This window comes from Manduca sexta, chromosome 16, assembly GCF_014839805.1.
Source record: "Manduca sexta isolate Smith_Timp_Sample1 chromosome 16, JHU_Msex_v1.0, whole genome shotgun sequence".
Lineage (NCBI taxonomy): Eukaryota > Metazoa > Arthropoda > Insecta > Lepidoptera > Sphingidae > Manduca > Manduca sexta.
The window spans coordinates 7,146,859-7,171,770 of record NC_051130.1 but is presented as its reverse complement, the minus strand read 5'-3'; the positions used below and the strand labels follow the sequence as shown (position 1 = coordinate 7,171,770).

The 24,912-nt window shown below is 32.0% G+C and overlaps 3 protein-coding genes across 3 annotated transcripts; 1 reads left to right on the top strand and 2 right to left on the bottom strand.

The window, feature by feature from the left end:
- The first annotated feature begins 2,994 nt into the window (after positions 1-2,994).
- Positions 2,995-5,124, top strand: LOC115446276 (ejaculatory bulb-specific protein 3). The gene is made up of 4 exons (XM_037439210.1): positions 2,995-3,079; positions 3,610-3,807; positions 4,604-4,730; positions 4,971-5,124. The coding sequence occupies exons 2-4, from the start codon at positions 3,612-3,614 to the stop codon at positions 5,056-5,058; spliced, it is 411 nt and encodes a 136-aa protein (XP_037295107.1). The 5' UTR covers positions 2,995-3,079; positions 3,610-3,611; the 3' UTR covers positions 5,059-5,124.
- Positions 5,120-7,114, bottom strand: LOC115446267. The gene is made up of 3 exons (XM_030172868.2): positions 6,680-7,114; positions 6,059-6,185; positions 5,120-5,720 (listed from the first exon to the last, which is right to left on the bottom strand). The coding sequence occupies exons 1-3, from the start codon at positions 6,972-6,974 to the stop codon at positions 5,564-5,566; spliced, it is 579 nt and encodes a 192-aa protein (XP_030028728.2). The 5' UTR covers positions 6,975-7,114; the 3' UTR covers positions 5,120-5,563.
- A 3,228-nt stretch (positions 7,115-10,342) lies between these two features.
- LOC115446255 (glutamyl-tRNA(Gln) amidotransferase subunit B, mitochondrial) lies at positions 10,343-14,962 on the bottom strand. Its single transcript, XM_030172848.2, has 5 exons — positions 14,440-14,962; positions 14,026-14,202; positions 13,503-13,655; positions 12,316-12,488; positions 10,343-11,040 (listed from the first exon to the last, which is right to left on the bottom strand). Exons 1-5 carry the CDS (start codon positions 14,842-14,844, stop codon positions 10,380-10,382), a joined length of 1,569 nt encoding a protein of 522 aa, XP_030028708.2. The 5' UTR covers positions 14,845-14,962; the 3' UTR covers positions 10,343-10,379.
- Positions 14,963-24,912: the final 9,950 nt, after the last annotated feature.

The window sequence follows — 24,912 nt, the reverse complement described above, 5'->3', positions numbered from 1 at the left end:
GTGTTAAAAAAAAGGGCAGTAGTAATAGAAATCCCGTTATGGTTTTTATTTGATCAGACCAGCGTGCAGGTGATGACCTAGGTGGTCTTCTACCGTCTACTTTCCCTACAACCAGCAGTTTATCGAAGTTATCTGACTGTCTTCGAGCGATGTGGCTATAATAACTTAGGACTCGTTGTAGTAATGTGGAGAGTACAATTTACATAAAAGCTCCTTTTATTCCGATAAAAGAGCGCTGACGCCGTAAAGACGGTGTTATCAATCGCTTTAATTATTTTAAAACTTTTAAGCGAGAGACGATTTTTACGCTGACGAAGCCGCGAAAAAACCTACTAGATAATGAACTACAAATCAATCAGTAAAGAAAAATATGACAAAGCTATTACGAGCTTATTACCTTAGCTTTTGCTCGCGGCTCCGCTCACATGAAAAAGTTTTCCGATTCAAAATTCGCGCTTTATATTTACCCGGGATAAAATGAACACTATATTTAAGTAAACCTCTAGCATATATCAGTGAAAACTGTACTGAATTCCATGCAGTAGTTTTTGCGTGATGCGTGTACAAAGATACAGATAAACAAAAATTCTAAAACTGTTGTTTTGGAGGGATAAGCATTTACCACCATCATCATAAAAAAATATAACCAGCGTGGAAAATTTAATAAACGTTTCCGCAATTTGGTGTTATTTTTTTATTAATTACTATATACGAAATAATAAACATATGTTTCTGACGTCACTGATTTGAGTAATGTCGATTTTCTAGCATCTAGAATTTATTTTTCTTTTTTAATCAGCATAAATTCGCTTTGACGTCATTAGTGGTGAAATCCTGCTAGATTCTGCGTAAACATCTTTAGTGATATGTAGATAGATAGTAATTTCCTGATATACATTTCGTCTTAATTTTTATGTTTTAAAATGTTATTCAACCACATTAACATAATTTGTAAAAATGAATTAATGAATTCCTCCTAGACGAATTTCGGCCACGGCGGTCAATTTCAACGGAGATCAACCAAGTATGCTACAGTGTACAAGTGTGTGCGCGATACACAGGTGCTTGTCTATTCCTTCACTTTCACAGTCCGGTGAGGCGGCAAATCTTACATGACCGGAGGAAGATCAGGCGCAGGACCAACAGCTCTACGTCCACAAGGGTTCACACCGCCATCTTCCTGACTCCGAACTGCGAATGTGTAATTAAGATGGTATAACCCAGTCACAATTATGTTGGCCCGACCCGGGATTCAAACTCAGAACCTCAGCGCGGTAGTCGTACTTGTACCGTGTACAATTACAACTGCGCCACCGAGGCAGTCTATTTGTAAAAGTATTGTAAGTATTCACAGACGATGCCAAACTCTCCTGAAAGGCTAAGGTTTTTAATGTGGAGACAATCGTCTAAATCTCCGAATATATTGTTTCATACACAACACACACACTCACGCTTTAATAAGGGTAGGCAAACGCGCAACTGGTGCAACTTTCCGCCATGCGTATTCCGTCCCATAATGTAATAGGGGGCGAGGCTATCACCATATCGGACACAAATTCGATACTTTCGAATGATATTGAGTAAAGAGGATCGAATCCAAGAACTCAGCATTGCAGTCGTACTGTAATAAAACTACGCAAGAAGCAATCTATTGTTTCATACCATTGTTCAAACTATATTTTTGCATTTTTCAAAAGAAAAAGTAAAATCGACAATCAAAATAAACCAACAAAATCGCTATAAGTAACTCATAGATTTTTGATTTGAATGTAATATAAATTATTATTAATTAACATCTGATACCGAATGTCGCTTACATTGAACGAGGTTTACTATTGTTACAAATAAAAACAAGGTTCCATACAGGAAAACAATCATCTACATAGTAAACATGAATCCGAAATATTATCTAAGTATAAGCTATAAATATTATATTTTGCAACTTGTTGCGTGCGTTTTAAAGTTCATATTAGATTGAGTTAATTTCTATGATACTAAACATTGTCCTTGCTTAATACTGATACAAGGCCGAGAAGACCGCTAATTTTTTTTTTGGATTATACTATAAGTTAACAAGCTACGCGCTATGTAGCTATACTAAGGGATAGCGTGATCATTGCGCAAGTATAAACTTCAAATAGAAAATTGTCTAAGCAAGCAGTTTCAACCAGGCTGCTATAATTCTGTCAAATTGCGAGAGATAAACATCTCTCCTCAGTTAGTATTGTATATGGACGCTACTCTTCTTACCATGAGGTGCAGTGAGGTCATATATGTTGGATTAGAGATTACCAAGCCCCGAAGTAGTAGGTCGTCATCATTGTGACTTTGCCTTAAAAACTATGAGTACAATAACTATTTATTATCTTGTCTAAAACTAATTCTATTTAAATACCAGTAGTTTATTTATCCTACTATTATATGCCATTTCACCTTCATAGCAATATCACAGCAAAAAGATTATAAGGCGCTACTATCGTTAAATATTTCAATGATAATATATTCGCGGAAATTTTGTAATCCGAAAAAGCATCTTTGTTTAAAAGATGCAAACTCTACGTGCACTCTCCTGTACATTTTCTATAAAGAAAATTAAAGTTGCTAATTACATTGAAGCAGGCGCATTATGTCAAATTATATTTGACGTCTAATCGTTTTACTTTCAGTTATAAGTTTAAGAATAAAAGTATAAAGCACATTTGTGTTAAAATATTTAATCTGGCCATTTTTCGTAAAACAAAATTACTACTTTTTTGGCAATTATTTTCTAGGCTGTAGTTTAAAGTTTAGTAAGTATAAAAATCTTAAAGCTTTTGTAATCTCCACGTAATGTTTTTCGAGAAATGGTAAACCATTTTGTAAATCACAATCCAAATGCGCACTATCGCGTGCTTAAGATAGTTGTTATACCAAACCTCTTGTTATTACATTATTACGACAATTGACGATATTATGTACTGTATAAAAGACTGGATTACAAAAGATTAGTATTGTTTCGTTTTGAACGCAGCAAGGAGCAAAGAAATTTAATACACTGACTTCTTAGTGTGATAAATACAAAACTTTAAAATTGTAATCAGTAAGCAATTTATATACTATTTCTTTATTTCTAAACGAGACATGTTGAAATTCTTTGAATATAGAGTTTTGTATTGTAATAGAAAAAGATTGATTGAAACAGTAATTTGTATAACAATAAATGGCAATACAAGCAAGTCACTTATATGACAGGCATCACGCCGGCTGATAAAAAATTGCAAAGCCACCTAAATATTAAAATTATAAAGTCCTCGACTGCGTTCCATGTATTCAAAGAATGGTTGAAATTCGGCTAAGAGGAGGTTATTCAAAGAATATTAACAATTGCTGCATAGAATTCTGCTATATTATTACAAGAAAAAAAATATATTTTTCTTTTGAAAAATACTCTTTTTTGAGCACATTGCGCACACAGAGTAATGTGAAATATTGCTTGATTAAAGTCCACACAGAGTAGGAGCACAGAATAGAATGTCAGTATAATATGTATTGCAAATATATTAAATTTGATGGTCGAATTTTGACCACTGGACAACATCTAGTTAGAATAAAAACATGTATATTTTTCAGAAATGAAGATATTTTTATGCATCACCATAATAATTGTGCAAATATTACTAACTTACGCTGAAGTAAATTCTACCTACACTACAGAATATGACGGATTTGATATTAGAGAAGTTATGAGGAACGAACGCCTTTTGACCTCTTATGTTAACTGTTTGCTAGACAAAGGGCCTTGCACTGCCGAAGGAAAAGAACTAAAAAGTACGTACCACTAACTTCGATTAACTATATTTTATGTGAGAAGTTTCTAGAAGATACTCTGAAAACTATATCATATGTAGAGAAAAACAAAAGTAAGAGCTACTAGCTTTTCAAGATCTCCATTGTGTTCGGACAAATTGATAGATCTAAACAAATTATTCTTTATTTACATATTTTCCGTCGCTGTATATAACATAGTGGATATCCCGACAGAAAGAGCGGTTGTGGATGCTATCCTTTAAATATTCGAATTGGTTTACTAAGTTTTTGGCTTTTCTACTAACACAATTTTAATGCATGTTAGTAATTATACTCTCAGTTTCATGAACCACCATTTCACGCTGGATTCTAGATAACGTAATATTAGACAGATGAGACGTAACATCTTGTCTTATGGTGACGATTGCAGTGGAATACCACGGAATACGTTGTAATTTCAAAATTTTATATAGGTTTGCCATAGACACACTTTTATAGTTGTTACTACTGTTTATGGACAGTCGTACCTAATGCTAATGGCTAACCATCAGGCGAGAAGCATTTTCGTCTCCTCATTTAATTATTGCTATAAAATAAGACAGGCGTACAATTATGATCAAATGGTGCCAGTTCATTCATGCCATGAACAAAATTTACACCGCATCTCTACGAATTCTTACACTGGCAAAATAATTGAAATTATTGTCATTCTCAGCAAATGTAATGTTTTAAAGAAAGGTTAGTGAGGTGTGTTTACTTTGTCAACCATAAAATATTTGCGTTAAAAAAAATCAAATATGTGATATGTTTTCGCTAGAGAACCTTCCAGACGCGGCACAAAACGATTGCAAAAAATGTACACAAAGACAAAAAGAAAATGCGGATTTAATGATACAATACATGGAAGAAAATCGTCCTGATGACTGGAATAAGCTAGAATTAAAGTAAGTAAACTATTTATGATATAAAAAAATAAAAAATCATGGACTAGGAAGATCGATTTGTAAAAAAAGCGTCTGAGCTTAGTTAGTGTAGTTCCTTTAAATTAACTCATTTATAATTTATGGTATTTTGAAAAAAGAGCTACTGAGTATATCGTAGTAACTATAATTTTTATATAATATTTCATTATTACATACTTATAATACTAACTATAATAACTATAGGACAAAATTAATTTACAGATACGACGCAAATGAAACTTATGGAACAGTATTACTGGATGGAGATAAGAATGTTACAAATGGAAATCAAACTAGTGCTGAAGTCTAACAAGATTAGAAGCTACATCTGACATATAAAAGTCACAGATTTAGAAATAAAATGAGCCTTATAATGTTTATTGTTTTATTTAAATATTACAATACAAATAGTGCTCTACACATATATCGCACCCTTAGACCTAAGTGAACTAACTCAAACAAGACGCTTTGCGGGAAACAAATAAAAAAGATTTAAAAATATCATAAAATGCAATAAATTGGACGGTCGCGACGAAAGAGAGAATCTGTTTCTATTCTATAATTTTGTCTTTTTCTCATCATAAGGCTATAAGGACATGCTTTGAAAGGAAAAATCAGAAAATATATAATTTTAAGTCAAGTCACTTTAATTATAAGGGTGCGATATGTCTAGAAAAAATATTTCAATTAAATCAATATATTTAAAAACATTACTAATATTTTTTTTCTATGTGATTAGAACCCTAACAGTCTTATATAATAAATTAGGTAACATTATAATACGAAATTAAATTAATTAAATTTATTGTCGTAACTCATACTTTTTCAGCGGCGTATCTTTTAACTCTCACTTTAAATCCAGACATTGTATATTTACTTTTGGAAACTATTTCTTCGGGGTCGCCTTTTTCTTTAAGTATAATTTCTTTCGGTTTGGAAGTACGTTTCTTTTCTTTTATTTGTAAGGCAGACCTACAACGAAAGTTAAGGTAAACTAAAACCTAAGTATACAATGTTCACTCTACATTTATTCCTTCATTCTTCATTCTCAAGTTTTGCTACATAATACGGCTGTTAACTGAAACTAGTTAGGCTAAATCATTTATTATTATCAACTAAGCAACAAGTCCTATCAATAGAAAATCATCTCAATTTACCTAACTCTTGACAAGGGCTTTCCTTTTACGTCAATACTCTTGCGGTATGCGAATTAACATCTACCTTTGCTTGCAGATTGATATATGACTAACCCATTTCGCTGATTGATTATTTAACCGAGTATTCTTTGCACTTTCTTGATCTCTCCGTACCTGGTTAAAAACAGTTTCCAAGCAACCGGATCATGTGCGAGCATAGATGCTACAACTTTGCCCGCATCTTCTTTCTCCTTCTGGGTGCATTTTGCGCAATCGTCTTTTAAAGCATGAATAAGTATACCTGTTTGAAAATATAAATATAATTATTGTTTTAAATCAAGGAGTTTTTAGGCACGTATCTAGAAAAATACATATAAAAACCATCGAATTAAAACATAAAAACTATGAAAAAATAACTTGCTACGTACTATATAAAAATCGAATCATTGTGTGTGTTTAATTACAATTAAAGTACTTATGACAATATATTTTTTGGAAAAACTAAGCTTTATAAACAAACTACTTTTAACTTTGAAAGTCAAGAACTTTACGAAATTATTCATGACTAATTTGTTTAATTTTTACTCCTGACTCCTGAATGGAATAAAATAGCCGTCGTAAAATTACACAAATTTATCCCAAAAAATCAATAAAGTAGTATCATTTCAATGCTAAAAATCATGTAAACATAAGAAGTTATTGAATTTTTAACTTTTAATGACAAAAAAAATGCTAATAACTAAGTGGCACTTAAAATAAACTACAAAATAATGGATGTCACAACTACAATATTACCTTTCATCTGCCTCATATCCCTGGAACAATACCGGTCGACTGACATCAAACATTTTACATCTTGCGCAGGCAGCGGCGGTAGAGCTTCATTTATATTAACTCTGCTCTTCAGCGCGTTAGACTTCTCCACTTCACTGACTACCTCATTGATCATCGTCAAATCTTCATCTCCATATACTACGTTAAATCCAACACTTTTTACTCCATCACTGTAGGTTCTATCAATGCCTGGAGCAATCATCTCTGCCTTACAAAAATATATTGTTACAGAAAATATAAAATAAGTAGACCACATTGTAGGAGTTGTAGTTGCTTCTGGCCTCTCTTTTGATTCAATAACAATGCCTGCGGATTGTGATGCAACAAGACGTGATCTGTTACTGACCAGCTGTTGATTTGTGTTCCACACACATAATTAGGATTGTCAGGTGTTAACAACCAGAGTGTTGTAAAAAAAATAACGGTAACAATTAAGACAAAATTCAATATACGCTCGCTATACCCAGTCAACTGACATTTGCTTTAACTACCGGCTCTGTAATTTAAGTTTATAAGTTTCTATTCAATACGCACTGAAGCAGCGATAAGCTTTTTTAATATTTGATACAATAATATAGAAACAGTGGCCTGTTAACACTTATCATTCCTCCTTTAAACTATGTTAACCAAAAGAAAAACACAAAATTTTACAAATCTGTCTCCCACACATTAGGTGTAAATAAATATTTAAACAAAAACAAAACTAACGAAAAATGTTACTAACACCTGATTATGTTAAGTATTCGGGGCGCGTGGACCACCTTCATCAAACAACCTTCGTCACAATCAAGTATGCGTAAATACTAATTAATCAATAGCAAGACGCTAGTTGATACAGACCAAAAATAAAATATTTACTTCGAATAAAATCAAACTTTGGCTTAATAATATTTACTCCCGCGACCATCTGCAACACCGGTCTTAAAGACAAAAAATTTAATAAAAAAAAAAACATTTTTAATATGGTTTTATCTTGGAGCTATATTGTTTGAAACACAAAAGAATCAATAAAATCGTATTTGATATTAAGGAGATCCTCTCTGGAACTTTAAAATGTATAATCAAATACCAACCAATATGAAATTAAAATGGGACGATTCTAAAGTTATACCAAATCCAACACAAAAACAATAATTCAAAACGAAAAAGAATAAACGAAAAATAATTATATCGCTGAAAAACATTTAATAAAATAAGACAAATAGATATCCTGTCTCCTTTTGGAGTCGGTTAAAAAAAGCATGATGTGAAAATATTGGGCAGAAATCTGAAATAATACTCATACTAATCGAGAACTACATAGAATTAAGACTTTCTACATTTTAAGAATTGTCGTTCACGCAGAGGTAGAGGTCTATCACACGCATACTCGTGCTGGTCAAAATTAATAAAACCTGTATTTAATACTCGTGTTAACGATTAATGCAAATTATTTTAGGAAGTACAAGGCAACCTAAACTTGTAAAACCGGAATTGTTACGTAATAATAATATCAGCCCTTTGTTATATACTGTCCAACTGCTAGGCAAGGGCCTCCTCTACTAATGAGAGGGATTAAATGAATTGTATACTTAATACATAATTTAATAAAACTACAAATAGAACACCGCAAAAAAATATATTTTGTAAATGTTCCGGTAAGTATGAATTAAGATGGTGATTCTATGAAATTTCTTACATATCTCCAGAGTAGATTATGATAGCACTCTACCGTTACAATAAAGTAACGCTAAGTACATACTAATTAACATTAATGTCGACTTTTCTGAGTTTTCAAGAATCATACGTCCTTTCCTTTTGAGTTTAGTCAGAAATAAACAAGTCACATTCTGTAGTATATATAGCTTGTTGCAAGACACTCACAATATTTTTAATATAGATTGTAGCCTTCTGCTTGTATTATAATCAGATAAAATATATACTCATTTGCCTCTTTCCCAAATAAATATGTAACCCCTAATAACAATAAGTAGGTTCATTTGTCTTAAATACTAAGGCTAAGATGTTTTTTATTACATAGATACGTAGTCCGAGCTCAATATTGGCAAGACGAAAGGAAGGTAATTGCCCGACATTAACTTACGAGTTACGACTTAGTCAACCTCTAACCACAGTCGTAGTTAGTCGGCTTACTAACTTTTTGTATATTTATAAAGAAAATTCCTGTCTGTGTTTTTAGACGATGTAGAAATTATACTCCAACTGTGAATGAAAAAAACGTTTCATTTCGTACATTACTAATAAGTATATACTATTTAACTAATAAATGCATTGTATTCGACTGTCATGGCGACCAGAGACCAATAAACTAGATGGCCACGGCGGTCGACGCTCGGGCCGTATCAATGCGAGCTGCTAGAGCTGTATATTGTACAAGTTTGTGACTATAGTAAACAATGCGCTGTTTCAATGTGCAATTTTGTTAGTCTATGACGCGTCTATTTGTAAAACGTCATTGACAATAGGTATTTCGTGTTTTTTCTTGTCTAAACTTGGATTTATTTAGATAAGGCAACTTCCTGCTCATATCTGTTGTTACCATTAAACTGGTTTTTTAATCAAGAAAAACGTGTAGTTCTGGTAAATTTGTTTTTTGGAAATAAAATACAAATACAATATACTTACCGACCTTTTATTTAAATAACTTCGCAGCTACCTACGTAGGAAGATTGCTTTACGAAATATATCTATTTAATTTTAAAATAGTATCTTAAAGACATATAAGAAATGAAATTTGGGGAAGAAAGTTTCTTGTTTGGAGAACCGCTGCGGCCGTCACCGGAAGTACTCAGCAATCGATATACAGGCGATCCCCCGGCTTAACAACCGCAGCGGCTCTGATGGAGAATGAGGAAGGAAAGTGTGAGAAAAGGATACGATATTCCTAATAAGGGCGGACCGGAAAAGGAAGGGAAATGTTCGCGAGCCCTTCAAGCCTCAATGTCTTATGCAACCAAGAGGTAAGCATAGTGCACTATAAGCCTTGGCCCGCGAGTAATATTCTCCATGATTGGGCGTGCATTCGGTGTGAAGACTGAACGCACAAGATTGAATCAAATATTAAGTATCAACCGCATTATTACAGTACTGATATATTATGGGTAGTGGAGGCCACTATATTAACCAATTTACAGTTACGTACTTTAATACCAGATCATATACTTGCTAAATAAAAGTTTGTAATTACTGATTAGGCTATAGGATATCACTTTTAAGCTCACATAATCTTGGCAGCTATTATAATTTTCTTTGCTTGGCAAGGTACTTTGTTTACTGGCTCACAGAAAATTTTACGTTGTGTTTTATTTTGTTTACTAGCACCGCCATGATATTTTTTTAGAATGGAGAGTATTTATTCATAGAAGCGAGATAAGAATCTCTAACAACAATTGTTTTCTCGTAGGAACAAAATAACAATTGTTCATTTTGCATCTTATGCTATAAATACAAAAACACTTTTTAAATAAAATAACACTGATCATTCGTGCAACATACAAGAAATAGTATAAGGTGGAAAAAAAATATAGTCAAAAGCCTTATGCTACCTTTTTTTTGAGCTGTTAACTTTTCCATCAGAATAATTTTTAATCATTCTCTTTTTTTATGAAGAAATTAAACAATGCAATCATTGAATATTTTTTATTTTTTACACATTAAAAATTCATTTTTTTAACACCTCCTCCAATATACTAGAAGCTAGTGCCATGTTGATTTTATTTTGAGATTTCTTAGACAATATGCCTAATAAAGCTTTCAATACTTTTACTTTTCCATCTTTATACTGCTTTACAAGTTTTGGGTTGTTTTCTACAATTTCAATGCACATTTTAGTTATTTCTTTTTCATCGGTAACTTGCTTCCAACCCTTATCTTCAACTATCGATAAAGGCGATGCGTCATCATCCGCTAATTCTAAGAGTTCGTCTAAAATGTTTTTGCCGGTTTCCAAATTAATTTCATTTTGCAGGAGCATATCAGTTAGTTCCCTTATCTGTTTTACTGTTATTGTGCAGTCGTCTACATCTAGTTTTCTCTTGTTAAGTACCATTAATAATTCATTAAGTAAGAAGTTGGAAACTTTAGTTGGATTTCTTGGTTTGTCTGCTATGAGTTGTTGGAAATATTCTAGAAGCGTCGGTTCGTTGACGAGCTGTATGACCGCGTCGGGCCGCAGTTGGTATTGTTGCATTAGATTTAGTCGCGTCTGTTCGGGCAGCTCTGGTATTTGCTCTTGTATGAGTGGTACGCTGAGGACGTCATGATGGTCGTCTTTGGTTTTTAGGTTGACACGGAGCGGCGGTAGGTTGGGTTCTGGCATGTACCTTTAAAGAAAATAAAATATTTTGTAATCACCAACTTCAAAGAGGGATAGAATATCTCCACGTATTTTTGTTTCAAACTAGTTTCGGATACTCAAAGATTGTTGAAAACCACAAAATAAACGAAAAATACCTGAGGGTCTACTTCGATAAACGAAATCCGTAGTCTCGGATGACGGATCGCACGTTTTGTTACTACGAAGTGTTACGGATCCGATGACGGATTCGGCGACGGATCCGATCCATTCATCGCAATATTTCAAATATGGAATTAAGAACTTATAGGGTTTCGCCATCAATTTTTAAAAGCATCTGCGAGGAAAAAGATTTGCTTTCTCCAAAAAAAATAAAAATGTAAACTACAGATCGGTGACGGATCCAAAGTAATTTGGTAGTAGAGTTAAATCCGACGTTCGTTGTTTCTTCGTTTCGGACCGACGTTTCGACTTTGCTTTTTCGAAGTAGACCCTCTGACACTAGTACATTAAACTTACATATCAATACGATTTCGTAATTATAAAAGTATTTTTTTATTCAGTCTGATGAACCATTATACTAAATGGGCATGCATTCTTTTTAAATAATATATTAATTGTATACAACACGAGTTTATTTACGTGTTCACTTTAGTTTGAAATAATATGTGAAAATATTAAGTTAACAATGGTAAATTTAAAATGTTTTACTTGCGAATTTGCATTATTATGAATAAAATAGCAATTAACAAAAGATAATTTGGCGTAATTACATCTAGATGAACATTCACAATCATAATTATGCATGCAAAAATCATTTAAACAGAAAAAGCATAATATAAAGTATTAAAGTTACATTTATTTACCAGCTATAATTTAGAGCATGCATTATAATTCAATTAATGTACCTATTCATAATTATTTTTTGTTTTTGGTTAGGTACAAATAATGTAATTTTATTGCGTTCATTTATGTAAATTATTCTGTTTTTGTTAGATACACAGCAACTACACAGATATTCACCGTACATTTTATGGAATTGGTTTCGGACTGATCATGCATACACCTTTACGTAAATTGTAATGAAAAGTTACATTTTATACTAAAGTCGCTACCCAAACCACATTATGCTGATATATAATAAATATGAGACGAAATTATAAATATTAAAAAAAAAAAAAAAAGTGATCAAAACAGTAAAAAAAAATCGCGGTAGCCTAATATGACCTATTAACATTTCCTCTTTATAAACTCTCATAAAAATCTACATAATTCTTTAAATTTTAATTTTATCAAACCTCACCTGTAATCCTGGACCACTTCTTTGTCTCGCATGGATATGGTGACTTTTTCGGCCGCATCCCACGAACGAGTTTCGTTGATGATGCGTCCGCCATTTTCTAAAATCACCCTTTGCCTTTCAATCTCATGCCGTATTGCTCCTGCCACGCCGCGTATCGAACCAATATTCTTTATCTGTAAAGAGGAAATAACTTTAGTTATAAAAAAATAATTAACCTTTATGTTATTCTATTGGCGTAAAATAATTAAGGTAAAACCGGCAGAGATAGCCAATCCAAAAAAATTATGGTAAAACGGTTGGTAACAAAAATGATAAAAATAAGTGTTTTTTTTTTATTTAATTATGCTGTTTTTTAATTTAACTTCAAGTAAAACTTCATATGGCACCTTAAATGTCTTTGCTTTTTACAAAAAATTTTGGATATGTACCCCAGATAATAAGGAAAAGTGGCCAAATTGACCATATGGGATGACATATCAGATCAGGCTAAATTGGCCATTTAGAATGTCACATTCCATTTTAAATATTTATTTATTAGAATTATGCTTAAACAACTCAGTACGATTGGAATAATCATTGTGTGCCAAAAATATTAAGTGAACTGCCTATTTGTTCTAGCGATTCGCATAATAAGTTAGATTTCTTAAAGCTCAGTATATTTCCCTGTTCTCTATTACTTTCCATTAAAGCTGGTCATTTGCATGATATTTATGAAGCTCATTAAACTTATTTAAAGTGTCCAGAAATAAAATTAAAGGAAACATTGTTAAATCTTAGATTTACTAATTGATTATGTCTTCTATGCTACTATGGCCTTCTCAGAGTGATAACATGCCAAGTAGTAGCTTGAAAAAAAAAATTATATTACAAAGGCTTATCCAGTTTTTTTTTTAATAGTTTTATGTTCAAAGTCTAATTATTGATTTTTGGTAATTAATAAGAATTTAATATCATTGCATTCCAAAAAATTTTGTGCCTGCCACTACCACCTACCACTGGACTTGCTTATATACATGTACCTTCAGAATATTTCATGCTTTAAAGTTTTGATAAAGTGTGCAGATTTCATGTTTTATTTATTTTATAAAATTCATAATTATTTATCTCCATATCAATATTTCGATCGTAACGCAAACACATTCAAAACATTTGATTTTCAAAATATCATCTAAAGCTACAATATTCACCTCAGTACGAGTGGAGAGTGGGTCGCCGGGGCGCCGGAGCGACACATTAGCGTCAACACGAAGCGCTCCCTCTTCCATACGCCCTGTGCACGCACCGAGACGCTGCACAATCAGCACTAACTCCTTAACCAATGCAGCTGCCTCCTCACCATCCTGTTATAAAGAATATTTAATATTATGTGTATATATTCTTACATTGAAAGGATATTACAATCCAGAGGTAACAAGTCTAAATTATTTTAAGTTTGTAGTCATCACACCCATGAATTTCTATTCTTTTAAAATTAAGGACATAATATATGTGTAATGCAATCTTAGTCAAGAACAGAAGTTTAAGTTACTACATTGTTTAGAATACTTCACATTTATACACAACAATTTAGCGACAAGTTGTTTATTGTTAATATCTTATTTCTCCAACACTGCACATAACAACAAATTTATTATAGTCACTATCATGGCCTAGGCGAAAAAATATCTCCCAAAATTGTGGAAGTTATATGCCAATTGTTTTTCTACAAACCTCCAAGTCTGGCTCAAAGACAAGCTCTATGAGCGGTGCGCCAGCTCTGTTCAAGTCCACAAGACTCTGCTTCAGTTCTGTGTCATGCAGGGACTTGCCACTGTCCTGTTCCAGCTGTATCTGCTTGATCTTAGAACTTTTCTTGTATGGCTTTTTGTGAATACCGGGTGTGAAAACCTGGAAAGAAGGAAATGTTTTTGTTATATTGTTATGTTTATAATTGGTAATAATAACTCTTAATACATTGCTAATAGGTAATGGTTTCAAATATCTACAATAACAAGTTGCTGTTATGTAATATTGGTATAGTGATTTGTAGTTGTAACTAACTGATTCCACCCAGGTTTAGAAAACTAGAACTGGTATAGAAAACTTATGACTTGTTTATATTTGTTAGATCACTAATATAAGTACCTGAAAATTAATAACTCCATCGCTAGCTAAGGGCGCTCTTTGCTGTGTTATTTGATAACCGGCTGGCAAATCGGCGTAAAAATAATGTTTTCTATCGAAAGTCGACACCTCATTAACTCTACATGAGAGGGCCAAAGCAGTCTTAATGCCTAGTTCAACACATTTTCTGTTTAATACTGGTAATGTTCCAGGTACAGCCGCGTCAAAAAGGGAAACACAATTGTTAACAACACCACCAAATGTGTTTTGAGCACCAGAAAATAACTTTGATTCAGTATTCAATTGTGCGTGCACTTCTAAACCAACTACACTTTGCCACTTATCACTAGACTTTGATACTAGGCCACGTTTGCTTATCAATGTACTTTTAACTGTTAAACAATGACATAGTTTCGTAAATCTCATTTTGTTTGGTTATATTTATAATTTTATTTTATAGCAATAAACAGCTGTTTTTGACATTTAAGAGTTAATTATTCCACAGATAACCTAAAGACAGTCGTGACCCGTCATAAATTCTGTAACGGGAGAATGTGATACGCATGTAATATTATTGTTCTCAACGTTACGTTTTTATACTTTATACATCTGTATTTTTATATCACTTTTGGATATATTTAAAATAAATATTAAATTTAGCAAATATAATAATACAAGTTTCGTAACCGAATGCTACATTTCAACTGCAAAGTGAGAATTCAATTGCCAATGTAGAATCTCTATAACTGTAGTGTAGATGTCGCTGTACACAATTCGTAAACTTAATTATTTTTACTTTCTTATACAGTAGACGGCGCGCGCTAGCACGATATGTGTTTGCAAAATAATTGTATGTTTGGAAGATACTATTATGTATCTAAACTAATTATTCTATAAAACAAAAGTTACAATATATACGGAAAGGATTAGTCAGTCCCAAAGAAACGATTATTGGTGTTAAAGGTACCCATACGTAGAAAATAGTGATGTGCCAAAAATATATTCAAATCCTTACGCACTAATAATAACATTTTTTAATAAAAGGCTTTTTGTCCTAACTAACAAAATGCTAATTGCACCAACATTTACCATAGAAGTAAACTTAAAACAATGTGGGTTCGAATAAACCAAATCAGTGAGTGTTAATTAAATTATAATAATAATTGTTATATCAAAACATTCACTAATATGGTACTTTGAAAATAATGTATGTAAGTTACTAAGTGGTTTAAAGGAAGTAATCAAAAAACACTTACCAAATAATTTCCTTTGTCCAAAATAGTGTATAGATGGGATGTAAAAGTTTTGGAAAAGTATCTTCATTTATTTATCTTACAAATAAATATGAATAAACACTTAAACGTAAAAATTGCATTGATAGTTTGACTAAGTAACTTATAACGTAAAGATTACTAAATAAAATAAAATATCACATTTTTAAAGGTAAATTATCTCCACCCCTAAACTATCAAGCCCGTAACAACTTCAAACAAAAATGAGAAAAGGTAGAGAACAACGAAAGCCAGTGTGGCCTCGGCGATGGAATACATTTTGAGTGATCTTTTTTCTTGAAAAGAAAAGTAAATGTTGGATTTTCCGCGCGTTGTCGCGGTGAACGTCCGATCGATTGCGAAGGAAAACGAAGTATGACCGACAGTCAAAACAACGCGGTGGTATACAAGGAACCTTGACAGTATTATGCCAACAAATTATGTTGAACACTCACCTACGGCAAAGTTTTAGGCGTTGGTGTACAATCTATTTTAGTAATTTAACGTACACACCCACCTACTGATAAAATATAATGCTATTACTTACCTACATACCTATAGCTGGTAGCCGCAGTGTTATCGATAGATACGTCATGTGCAAGCTTAGGTACATTTGGTACACACCTCCTATCTTGCCTTGCTATTACAACGCAATAAATAAATACCAATCTCCTGGATTTTTCTAGAATCAAGTCGATACCTACCAAGTTGTTTACTATAAAATCATGCTAAAGAACGATTAAGGACAGTTAGGTATGTACATATATGCAAGTTAGGTACATACTTACATTTTCAATTCACTAGAAATAAGTGGACTTTGAACTCGTGTATAATTAAGGCGATGTCCCCAACAAAACGTGGCGTTAACCGCATTTTGAAGCTATCTATTCGAAATTTAAAATATAAAAATTAAACATAATATTTTTGCAATATGTCATCTTTGGTTATTTAATATTCATTAATTTCATATTGAAAATGACACTGAGATTATCGATTTTAGGCATCACATTTTATAATACCTACCCATCATTCTAATTTGCAACCAACACATAATTTGTTAAAAACTATTTTGGTAGTTTAAATTTACAAAAATACATAATATTGATTTTTTTAAAGAAATTAAGTATTCTTAATTTTTTGTATATTACTGGCCGTAATTCGTGTGCCGCACCGTAAATGTACGTAACGAATGCTCAAGGCCATCTGCTTAAGGGAGAGCCTTAACGTATTCCCAGTTGTCACACGTGCTCCGTTTATTTCTGAATATCAACGAAGCTGTCTACGTGTAATATGTATGCATACTTAATGATGGTTTTGTTTCGATAATTTAACGTTTTCAAAATTACCTCCATACCTACCACAGTACAACGAGTATAATATTATAATTTATAAAAGGTGTTAAATTTTCAACACGTGCATCACTGCTAGTTGTTTTCGTAATCTAACCACACTTCCATTAGACCCATTTCTTTTTTTCTTTCGTTAGTGGATACACAGTGTACATTTAAAATAATATTTTTTTACTCACAGCTAAGGGAATGAGACAAACTAAAAATCTGCATTGGTACGAAATTAAAAAAAAACTGCACTTTTATAGCGTTTATATAAAAGTAGGTATGGACCTACAAAGTACTTCTTAGTATATAGTTACATACTTATATAAAATAATAAAGGAACCGGAACATTCAGTGGAATATTCCGAATCCAACGACAAAAAATTGCGTCTTCTTTAGTAAGTAAACATTAATAATTTGATTATAATACTTTGAGCGCAATTTAGATTACCTGCCATTTTTTATTGTCTTGGCCTAAAAACGACTTTATTACGCAGTCGTGCAAATCACATATTACCTTGGTATTTTTCGTCGGTTATAAATATAATTTAGAAAAAATTGATAACTTTCGCTTATACAAAACATATTTATATTTTTTCTAGTTATATATTCTTCGCGTGTCCCGATAATTTTATCAAATAATATTTAGTGAACGGACATGTAAAATCTATGATTTTATTATAATATATGTACAGATTATACTTTGAATTAATGGCAATACGGAAGTTGAATTTGAACTTCGAATATTAATTGTGGATAGAATTGATAGAGGTCAAAACAACAGCTCGCAATTGTATTTTTTTACCAATCCTTACTATCAAGGAGGGCTATATTAGCTAATAACAAATTAATATCTATTTCCATAATTTCCATGCACGGATCATGATTTAACACCGTTTTATTGAAATCATGAATGACTGAATTTTTATGTATAAATATTTTAGTACAAACTCTTAGTTAATCACATCATTATGATTTCCAGCCTTGAAATACTTTGCAAATGATCAATTATATCGATGCGTGTTAGTAAGACAAGTATCAATACCACAGTAGAGTGATGTATATATGTACTTAGTTTATGTAATTCGTTTATACGAATAAATCTTATTTAAATACTATATAATATAGTCAAATTAATACTTTAATGTTACAAGATGAAGTTACACACATAGTTAGTGAGAAAAATAATAAATTATATATTTTACAAATTAACTAAAAATAAAAAACCCGTTATTTCTGGTGTATAACTAATTAAGTTAAAATAAGAATAGGAAGCTATAAAATATACGTTTATATACATAACATACAGGTGTAAATATCGATCAAAACAACAATACAGTAATTCCTTGACGTAATAATGATGACCCAAACCAGTGTCCAGGCCATTAACGTTACGGAAATGTCAATTAAAAGTATATTAAAGAACGACTTATAACGACATAGGATTTTTGAATCATTAATTACTTAGTCTGGCCATAAATACTGTTACACTTAATTATAAAAAAATATTACATTTGAATTTCGAATCTGTCATTTTTATACGATTGTTCATTGTGTTTTCTCATTTTGGCGCCAATACATTGTAAAATATTTTGCGATATTAAAATGGTGTGGGGTGATAAAGAGAACCGAATCGCTGTGATAGCATTACACAAAGTAGGTATGGAGCCAAATGCAATTTTTAAAACTCTCCATACACTTGGTATTAGTAAAATGTTTGTGTACCGGGCTATTAATAGGTACAATGAGACCTCCTCTGTTTGTGACAGAAAAAGATCTGGCCGTCCACGTAGTGTTCGTACGAAAAAGGTGGTCAAAGCAGTAAGGGAAAGAATTCGAAGAAATCCTGTCCGAAAGCAAAAGATTTTATCTCGGGAAATGAAGATAGCACCTAGAACCATGTCGCGTATTTTAAAAGATGACTTAGGACTTGCAGCCTATAAGAGACGCACTGGCCATTTCTTAACTGATAATTTAAAGAAGAATAGGGTGGTAAAATCGAAACAACTACTGAAGCGGTACGCAAAGGGAGGTCACAGAAAAATTTTGTTTACGGATGAGAAAATTTTTACAATTGAGCAACATTTTAACAAACAAAATGACCGTATTTATGCTCAAAGCTCTAAGGAAGCTTCCCAATTAGTCGACAGAGTGCAACGTGGACATTATCCGACTTCAGTGATGGTTTGGTGGGGTGTTAGCTATGAAGGAGTGACTGAGCCATATTTTTGTGAAAAAGGTATCAAAACATCGGCACAAGTGTATCAAGATACCATTCTTGAGAAGGTAGTTAAGCCCCTTAACATCACCATGTTCAATAACCAAGTATGGTCCTTCCAGCAAGACTCGGCGCCGGGTCATAAAGCTCGGTCCACGCAGTCTTGGTTGGAATCGAACGTTTCGGACTTCATCAGAGCTGAAGACTGGCCGTCGTCTAGTCCCGATCTTAATCCGCTGGATTATGATTTGTGGTCAGTTTTAGAGAGTACAGCTTGCTCTAAACGCCATGATAATTTGAGTCCCTAAAACAATCTATACGATTGGCAGTGAAGAATTTTCCCATGGAAAGAGTGCGTGCTTCTATTGATAACTGGCCTCATCGTTTAAAGGACTGTATTGCAGCCAATGGAGACCACTTCGAATAAGCTTTTTATATTTTTAATTGTTTTATATTTATGTATTAAACTGACACACTGTAAAAGTAATAAATGTTATTTGCAGTTAACAATTTTCTTTTTTCTTTATTACAATATTTATGGCAAGACTAGGTACTTACCTACTTCTATTGAAAATAAATCCAAAGTCCTTGTTTACCAAATTCCGCAAGAACCAAAATTTAAACATATTACGGATGCAATAGGATTTAATAATTGATTTATAATGAGTAATATATTTATCAGTCAATAAAAATTCTATAGCTAATATTAAGGACATATTACGTATTTGAAAATAACTACATATATCGTGGAACATTATATACATATATATTTTTAGGTGGGTGTAGGTGGAGTGGGGTCCAATAGAATGTCGACTGACGAGAGATGATTATTTATTTATTTATTTAATTTATTACACTTTATATACAAAGCGTATAAATGCGGACTTAATTACTTAATTATTGATTACCCCTCGTTAATCGACACAATTATGTCGGCCTGTTGGAACCAGATGTACACAGGCTGATCCCGGAATGCGAAACACTTACGTAGACTACATGGCGGGTATGGTGGTCGATATCCGGGCGGAAACTTAGATATTCATTTACAAAACCAACTTTGCTTATTGTTTTACAACGAACGTTCGAGCAATTAAAAAATAGTAGTCACCCTAGCATACCGTTCAGTTAAAACCTAGACCACAACTCATAAAAAATATATATCTCGAATAATTTAATATTGTGCATTAGGATGTAAATGTTTTTGCTCGTTGACCGCTCTACCAAGGTAGAGTTCAAGATAGCAGACACAATTAAACATATTCGACGTAATATTATGTATCCTCCGCTAAAAAATGCCTTGGAAAAACCTTATGACTAATAAAAACAGTCATAAACAATTATTGTCCATTTTACTGCTTAAATACCTAGTGCGAATGATTCCATTTGCGCTAACAAAGTCGCATGCAGAGATAAATTCTTATAAGATGACCTTGCAACATTTCCTCCGTCGTTTAAAACTGCCGTGTGAATTACAATATAAATTAATATTCAACAAACATCTCATGTAAACTTTTCCTCCACAAAATGGCAGCTAGCACGCACCGTACGAGAGTAGCGTTACAACAGAATTTTATAATAACATTGAGACCATGAAAAGAAGGACCGAATACTTAAATATTAATAGTGGCAGCAAATAATAGATGCTTATAATTACCAGAATTAAAAATAATGAAATTGCTGATATACGATTAATGTATCTATGTAAATTTTACTTTAGTACGAAACGTGATGCGAACGGTACCATGTACATACATTTCTTTTCAAACATATAATTCATTTAGATAAAAACATATCAAATATAATGTCTAGTAAATATTTAAGTAGTTGTTTAACAAGATCTTTTTGTATTCATTTAGATGTTTTTAAGATGACTTCGCATTTTTTGCCTTCATTTAAACAGAAACTATAGCATAATATACTTTTAATGCTAGGAGACAATGAACTAGATTCGTGATGCCAGACATATGGACTTTGACATGCGTTCGTCGGTAATACCGTTTGGGTAGTTTCCGTGGAAAATAAAAAATATAAGCACCTGACACTCTAAATACATATAATTTTCAAAATAAACAGGTTATGGCTAATAAGTGTAAATTACATTTTGATGTTCGACAATATTAAGGTGATATTCATTTAAATGTAATGCTATAATGTATGCAAAAATCTTCACGTCTTAAAAGGACTTAATTTAACACACCGCATTACAATAAGACTTGAGTCAAGTGGCTATATAAATATATGTAATACTAATGTACATACTTTGAATGTTATATAGGTACACAAAAAGTACGAGTATTTAAACAAATAATTACTTCAATGCTTACGTCTGAACCTCTTTACAATGTGCGTTGTAAGAATACTTAATAAATATTCTATCTTATTTTTATTGTTATGTTGTTGAGGAAAATGTGTTGTTTATTGAATCAGAAGACGATACTCCAATGATTTCCAATATTTTTGCATAACATAGTATACTTTATAACATTCAGACAATTATTTATTATCCGTTACAACTACTATTAATCATTCAAGAAAAATTAATCGTCCAATCATTAAGATATCAATCTGTAGGAGAGGATTAACGCTTGGCTGCAACGTTATAACAAATAACTTTGCTGCATACTTATCAGTATCAGTATTAAGATTGTATTAAGTACAATGAATGACGTGCGGCATAATTCAGTAAAATTTACTCCTAATTTTCAACAGTATCAACATCAGCCATAGAAAGTTCACTTGCAAACTAAAAATATCCAGACCGACCTTTGTCTTATCTTATATCTTTAGGGGAGACCTATATTCAGCACTATGTTACTGTATTTTATGCATCTATCTAATTAAGAGTAACTCTATTTATTCTTTTAATTATATATGTGTATTATATTTAAATATAAGTAGGTACGGCTTCAATAATATTTATATGTTTAAATATCACTATCATTAAAATTTTCTTATTGCCAAAATGGTGATTAAGGTATATTTATTATATTATATATGCTGATACGTATAGCAATTTATTTATTTATGTTGCTACTCATTAAACCGTAGAACACAGCACAATATGCAGTATTATTGATTTGGCGGTTTGACTCAGTTTTTACAAACAATCTGACGTCAACCCTCTTCGAAACCAATGCCCGGCAAAACAGGTAAGAGAAGTCACGCAAGGTTACACTAAATCAATTAAAACGTTGTGTTTCAAGTTCAATATTGCCGGTTTCACAATTCTGGAATCTTCTAGCTCTCCATATTTCAGTAACTCATTAGAATTTGCTGTACTTAGTATCGATTTTAAAACCCGTTACATCAGCTGCCGCCACTTGTGTTCTATTTGATTATTACTTTTGAGTGTTATACGATGACTAGTCAAATATGCTAAGCTGGATTGTCGCTCGATTATCACATTGTTGGTATGGTTGCGGTACAAATGACTCATTTTCTTTGTTCCTTCTTTTTCTCAGTTAGATTTTACTAATAATTATATTTTTCCAAATATGTCGGTATGCTACATAAGCGAAATCGTAAGCGTAATTGTTAAGTCATGTATTTACGTTGTATTCGTGTTTTCCTCTCTAAGTCAAATAAATATAGAATGATGCAAATGACGTCAAAATCAAGAATGATGCATCCCTTTTACACTTATCAGGTTTTAAACATGCCAAATCACTTTTTGTCTTCTGAGAACGTTTAGAAGCATATTTATCAGTGGCGAAGGGTTCATTTAAACTCGATTCCTGACGGCACGGCTTCCTTTTCGTTTTTTATGTAAAAGTTAATTATCATTAGAAGTGTTGAGTTCCTTTTTGGAAAATTTCAACCTTCGCCAATGATATGTATTGTAATGTCAAATCCTTATTAAAACTATTAAGTTTATACGATCAACTAGGGTGAATGAGTCAAAAATATTATAATTTGATTTAATTAATCCTCATTGTTTTAGTTAATTTGTTTGCGCTCCACACAAAACGTTTCGTAACAAACAATAAGTAACAAAATGCAAAATTCTCTAACTCCCACTTAACAAATTATAATATATAGATATAACATTAATTGGTTTCAAAACACAGGCTTAGCCAATCTGAGAACATCTGGCAATTATCTTCTGCATTTTTGTTTTATTTAAAAAAAGATTTTGTTATTTAAGACTCAAAACAGCTGGATTTTAAACATAAATAAGCAATATTCCTTTAATCCTGTGGTAGCTTTTGTTAATTACTTTTATATATTCTACTATTTGTTATGTATACTTGAGCACAGGGCCAAAGATCACGACGCGACGTTCGACTATTGTTTACCGATAATCAATGCAGACCTTACGGGTACCTAAAATTCTATTAATTGGTACAGTACAAAAACAATTTCGTAAATCTTGACAAATTAAATACATTTAGTAACGCAAGGCAACGTCGGGTCATTGGGTATTTTATTTTTTTAAAACATGGAAATAACCTTGAAGTACTTAATAAGGGACTTGGTAAGTACTTTCTTTATCTTATCTATTATAAGCTAATTACGATGGAGTAATAGCAAATTTATACTATTACCTAAGAGCAGTAGCTATCTTCGTTTCAAATGTGATAAATTACCGTTATCAGCCACGTTCTACCATTTTAAAATTGATAAGCAATGATTAGCTTTACGAACACTCTAAAGATAACTTGATTGATTTTCTTTATGATAGCACTAGCTTTTGTCTGCAGTTCCTTTCGCGTGTAAAAGTTTAACGTTATTAGATTTTATATATTATATTTTCTTATATCAAATATTATCCCGGAATAAAAAGAAGCCTTTAGTAGTAACGTAGCCTCCTATTAGTGAGAAGAAAATTCAACATTGGTTTATAGTTATTGAGATTGGCTCGTTCAAACAAAGAATTTAACTTATATATTAGTTAGATGAATAACAAGTAACGCAGAGCAACTTTGGTCTTTTAAGTCTTTGTTCCCAAGTGGGGTATATTTTTAATCGACTACATTATTTTTAGGTTGAGTTCCGTATAGCTCCGGAATAGTTCCATTTTAATTTTATTGGTGATCTATGAAGTTTCGGTATACCTCGGACTGCGAAGATGCAGAGGGGAATTCCTTAAAATTATGATAAATGTTTATTTTTGTTTAAGATGAGTTTTATAAATAACAAAGAAGCAAGAAATAAGAACTTGTCACAAGAAATAAACTCGACTTCAAAAGCTACCAAAAACCAAATATAATTGACCTTTATATACGAGTTCTTGAGATATTATTAAAACTTAAGCAATTTAATCTAGTTTTCAATACGTGTTTTTATGCACATTCAATATTTTTATGAAGTAAACACGTACCTAATATAAAAAAAATAAAATATTATGTAACATAACTAATCTGCATGATTACAAATGCTAATAAATAGTTTCGACATCATCATTTTTTTAGATTATAATATGTTTATACGTGAAACATAATATTTATGTTTTTCTATAACTAATGTGAACAAACGCCTAAGTAATATAAGGCTGCATTTAAAATACTTAGTTGCGAAAAGTTTGCTAACCATGCATTAGTGTTCAATAATAACTTTAAACTCTATTACTAGGCAGCAACTTCTAAATTACTTACGATCACACGCATACAAATTTTTTATAATAAACATAGCCTAATGATCAAGGACTCAATTCCTGGTAAGAAATTGTGGA

Bases quoted from the DNA above. Each gene is read 5' to 3' on its own strand.
- LOC115446267 (XM_030172868.2), bottom strand. From the start codon at position 6,974: ATGTGGTCTACTTATTTTATATTTTCTGTAACAATATATTTTTGTAAG. The intron at 6,186-6,679 runs GTAATATTGTAG...ATTTTCAAACAG, and splicing joins GGATATGAGGCAGATGAAAG to GTATACTTATTCATGCTTTA. The intron at 5,721-6,058 runs GTACGGAGAGAT...CTTTCGTTGTAG, and splicing joins TGGAAACTGTTTTTAACCAG to GTCTGCCTTACAAATAAAAG.
- LOC115446276 (XM_037439210.1), top strand. From the start codon at position 3,612: ATGAAGATATTTTTATGCATCACCATAATAATTGTGCAAATATTACTA. The intron at 3,808-4,603 runs GTACGTACCACT...TGTTTTCGCTAG, and splicing joins CGAAGGAAAAGAACTAAAAA to AGAACCTTCCAGACGCGGCA. The intron at 4,731-4,970 runs GTAAGTAAACTA...ATTAATTTACAG, and splicing joins TGGAATAAGCTAGAATTAAA to ATACGACGCAAATGAAACTT.
- LOC115446255 (XM_030172848.2), bottom strand. From the start codon at position 14,844: ATGAGATTTACGAAACTATGTCATTGTTTAACAGTTAAAAGTACATTG. The intron at 14,203-14,439 runs GTACTTATATTA...CCTTCTTTCCAG, and splicing joins ATGGAGTTATTAATTTTCAG to GTTTTCACACCCGGTATTCA. The intron at 11,041-12,315 runs GTGAGGTTTGAT...TTTTCTTTAAAG, and splicing joins GAAGTGGTCCAGGATTACAG to GTACATGCCAGAACCCAACC.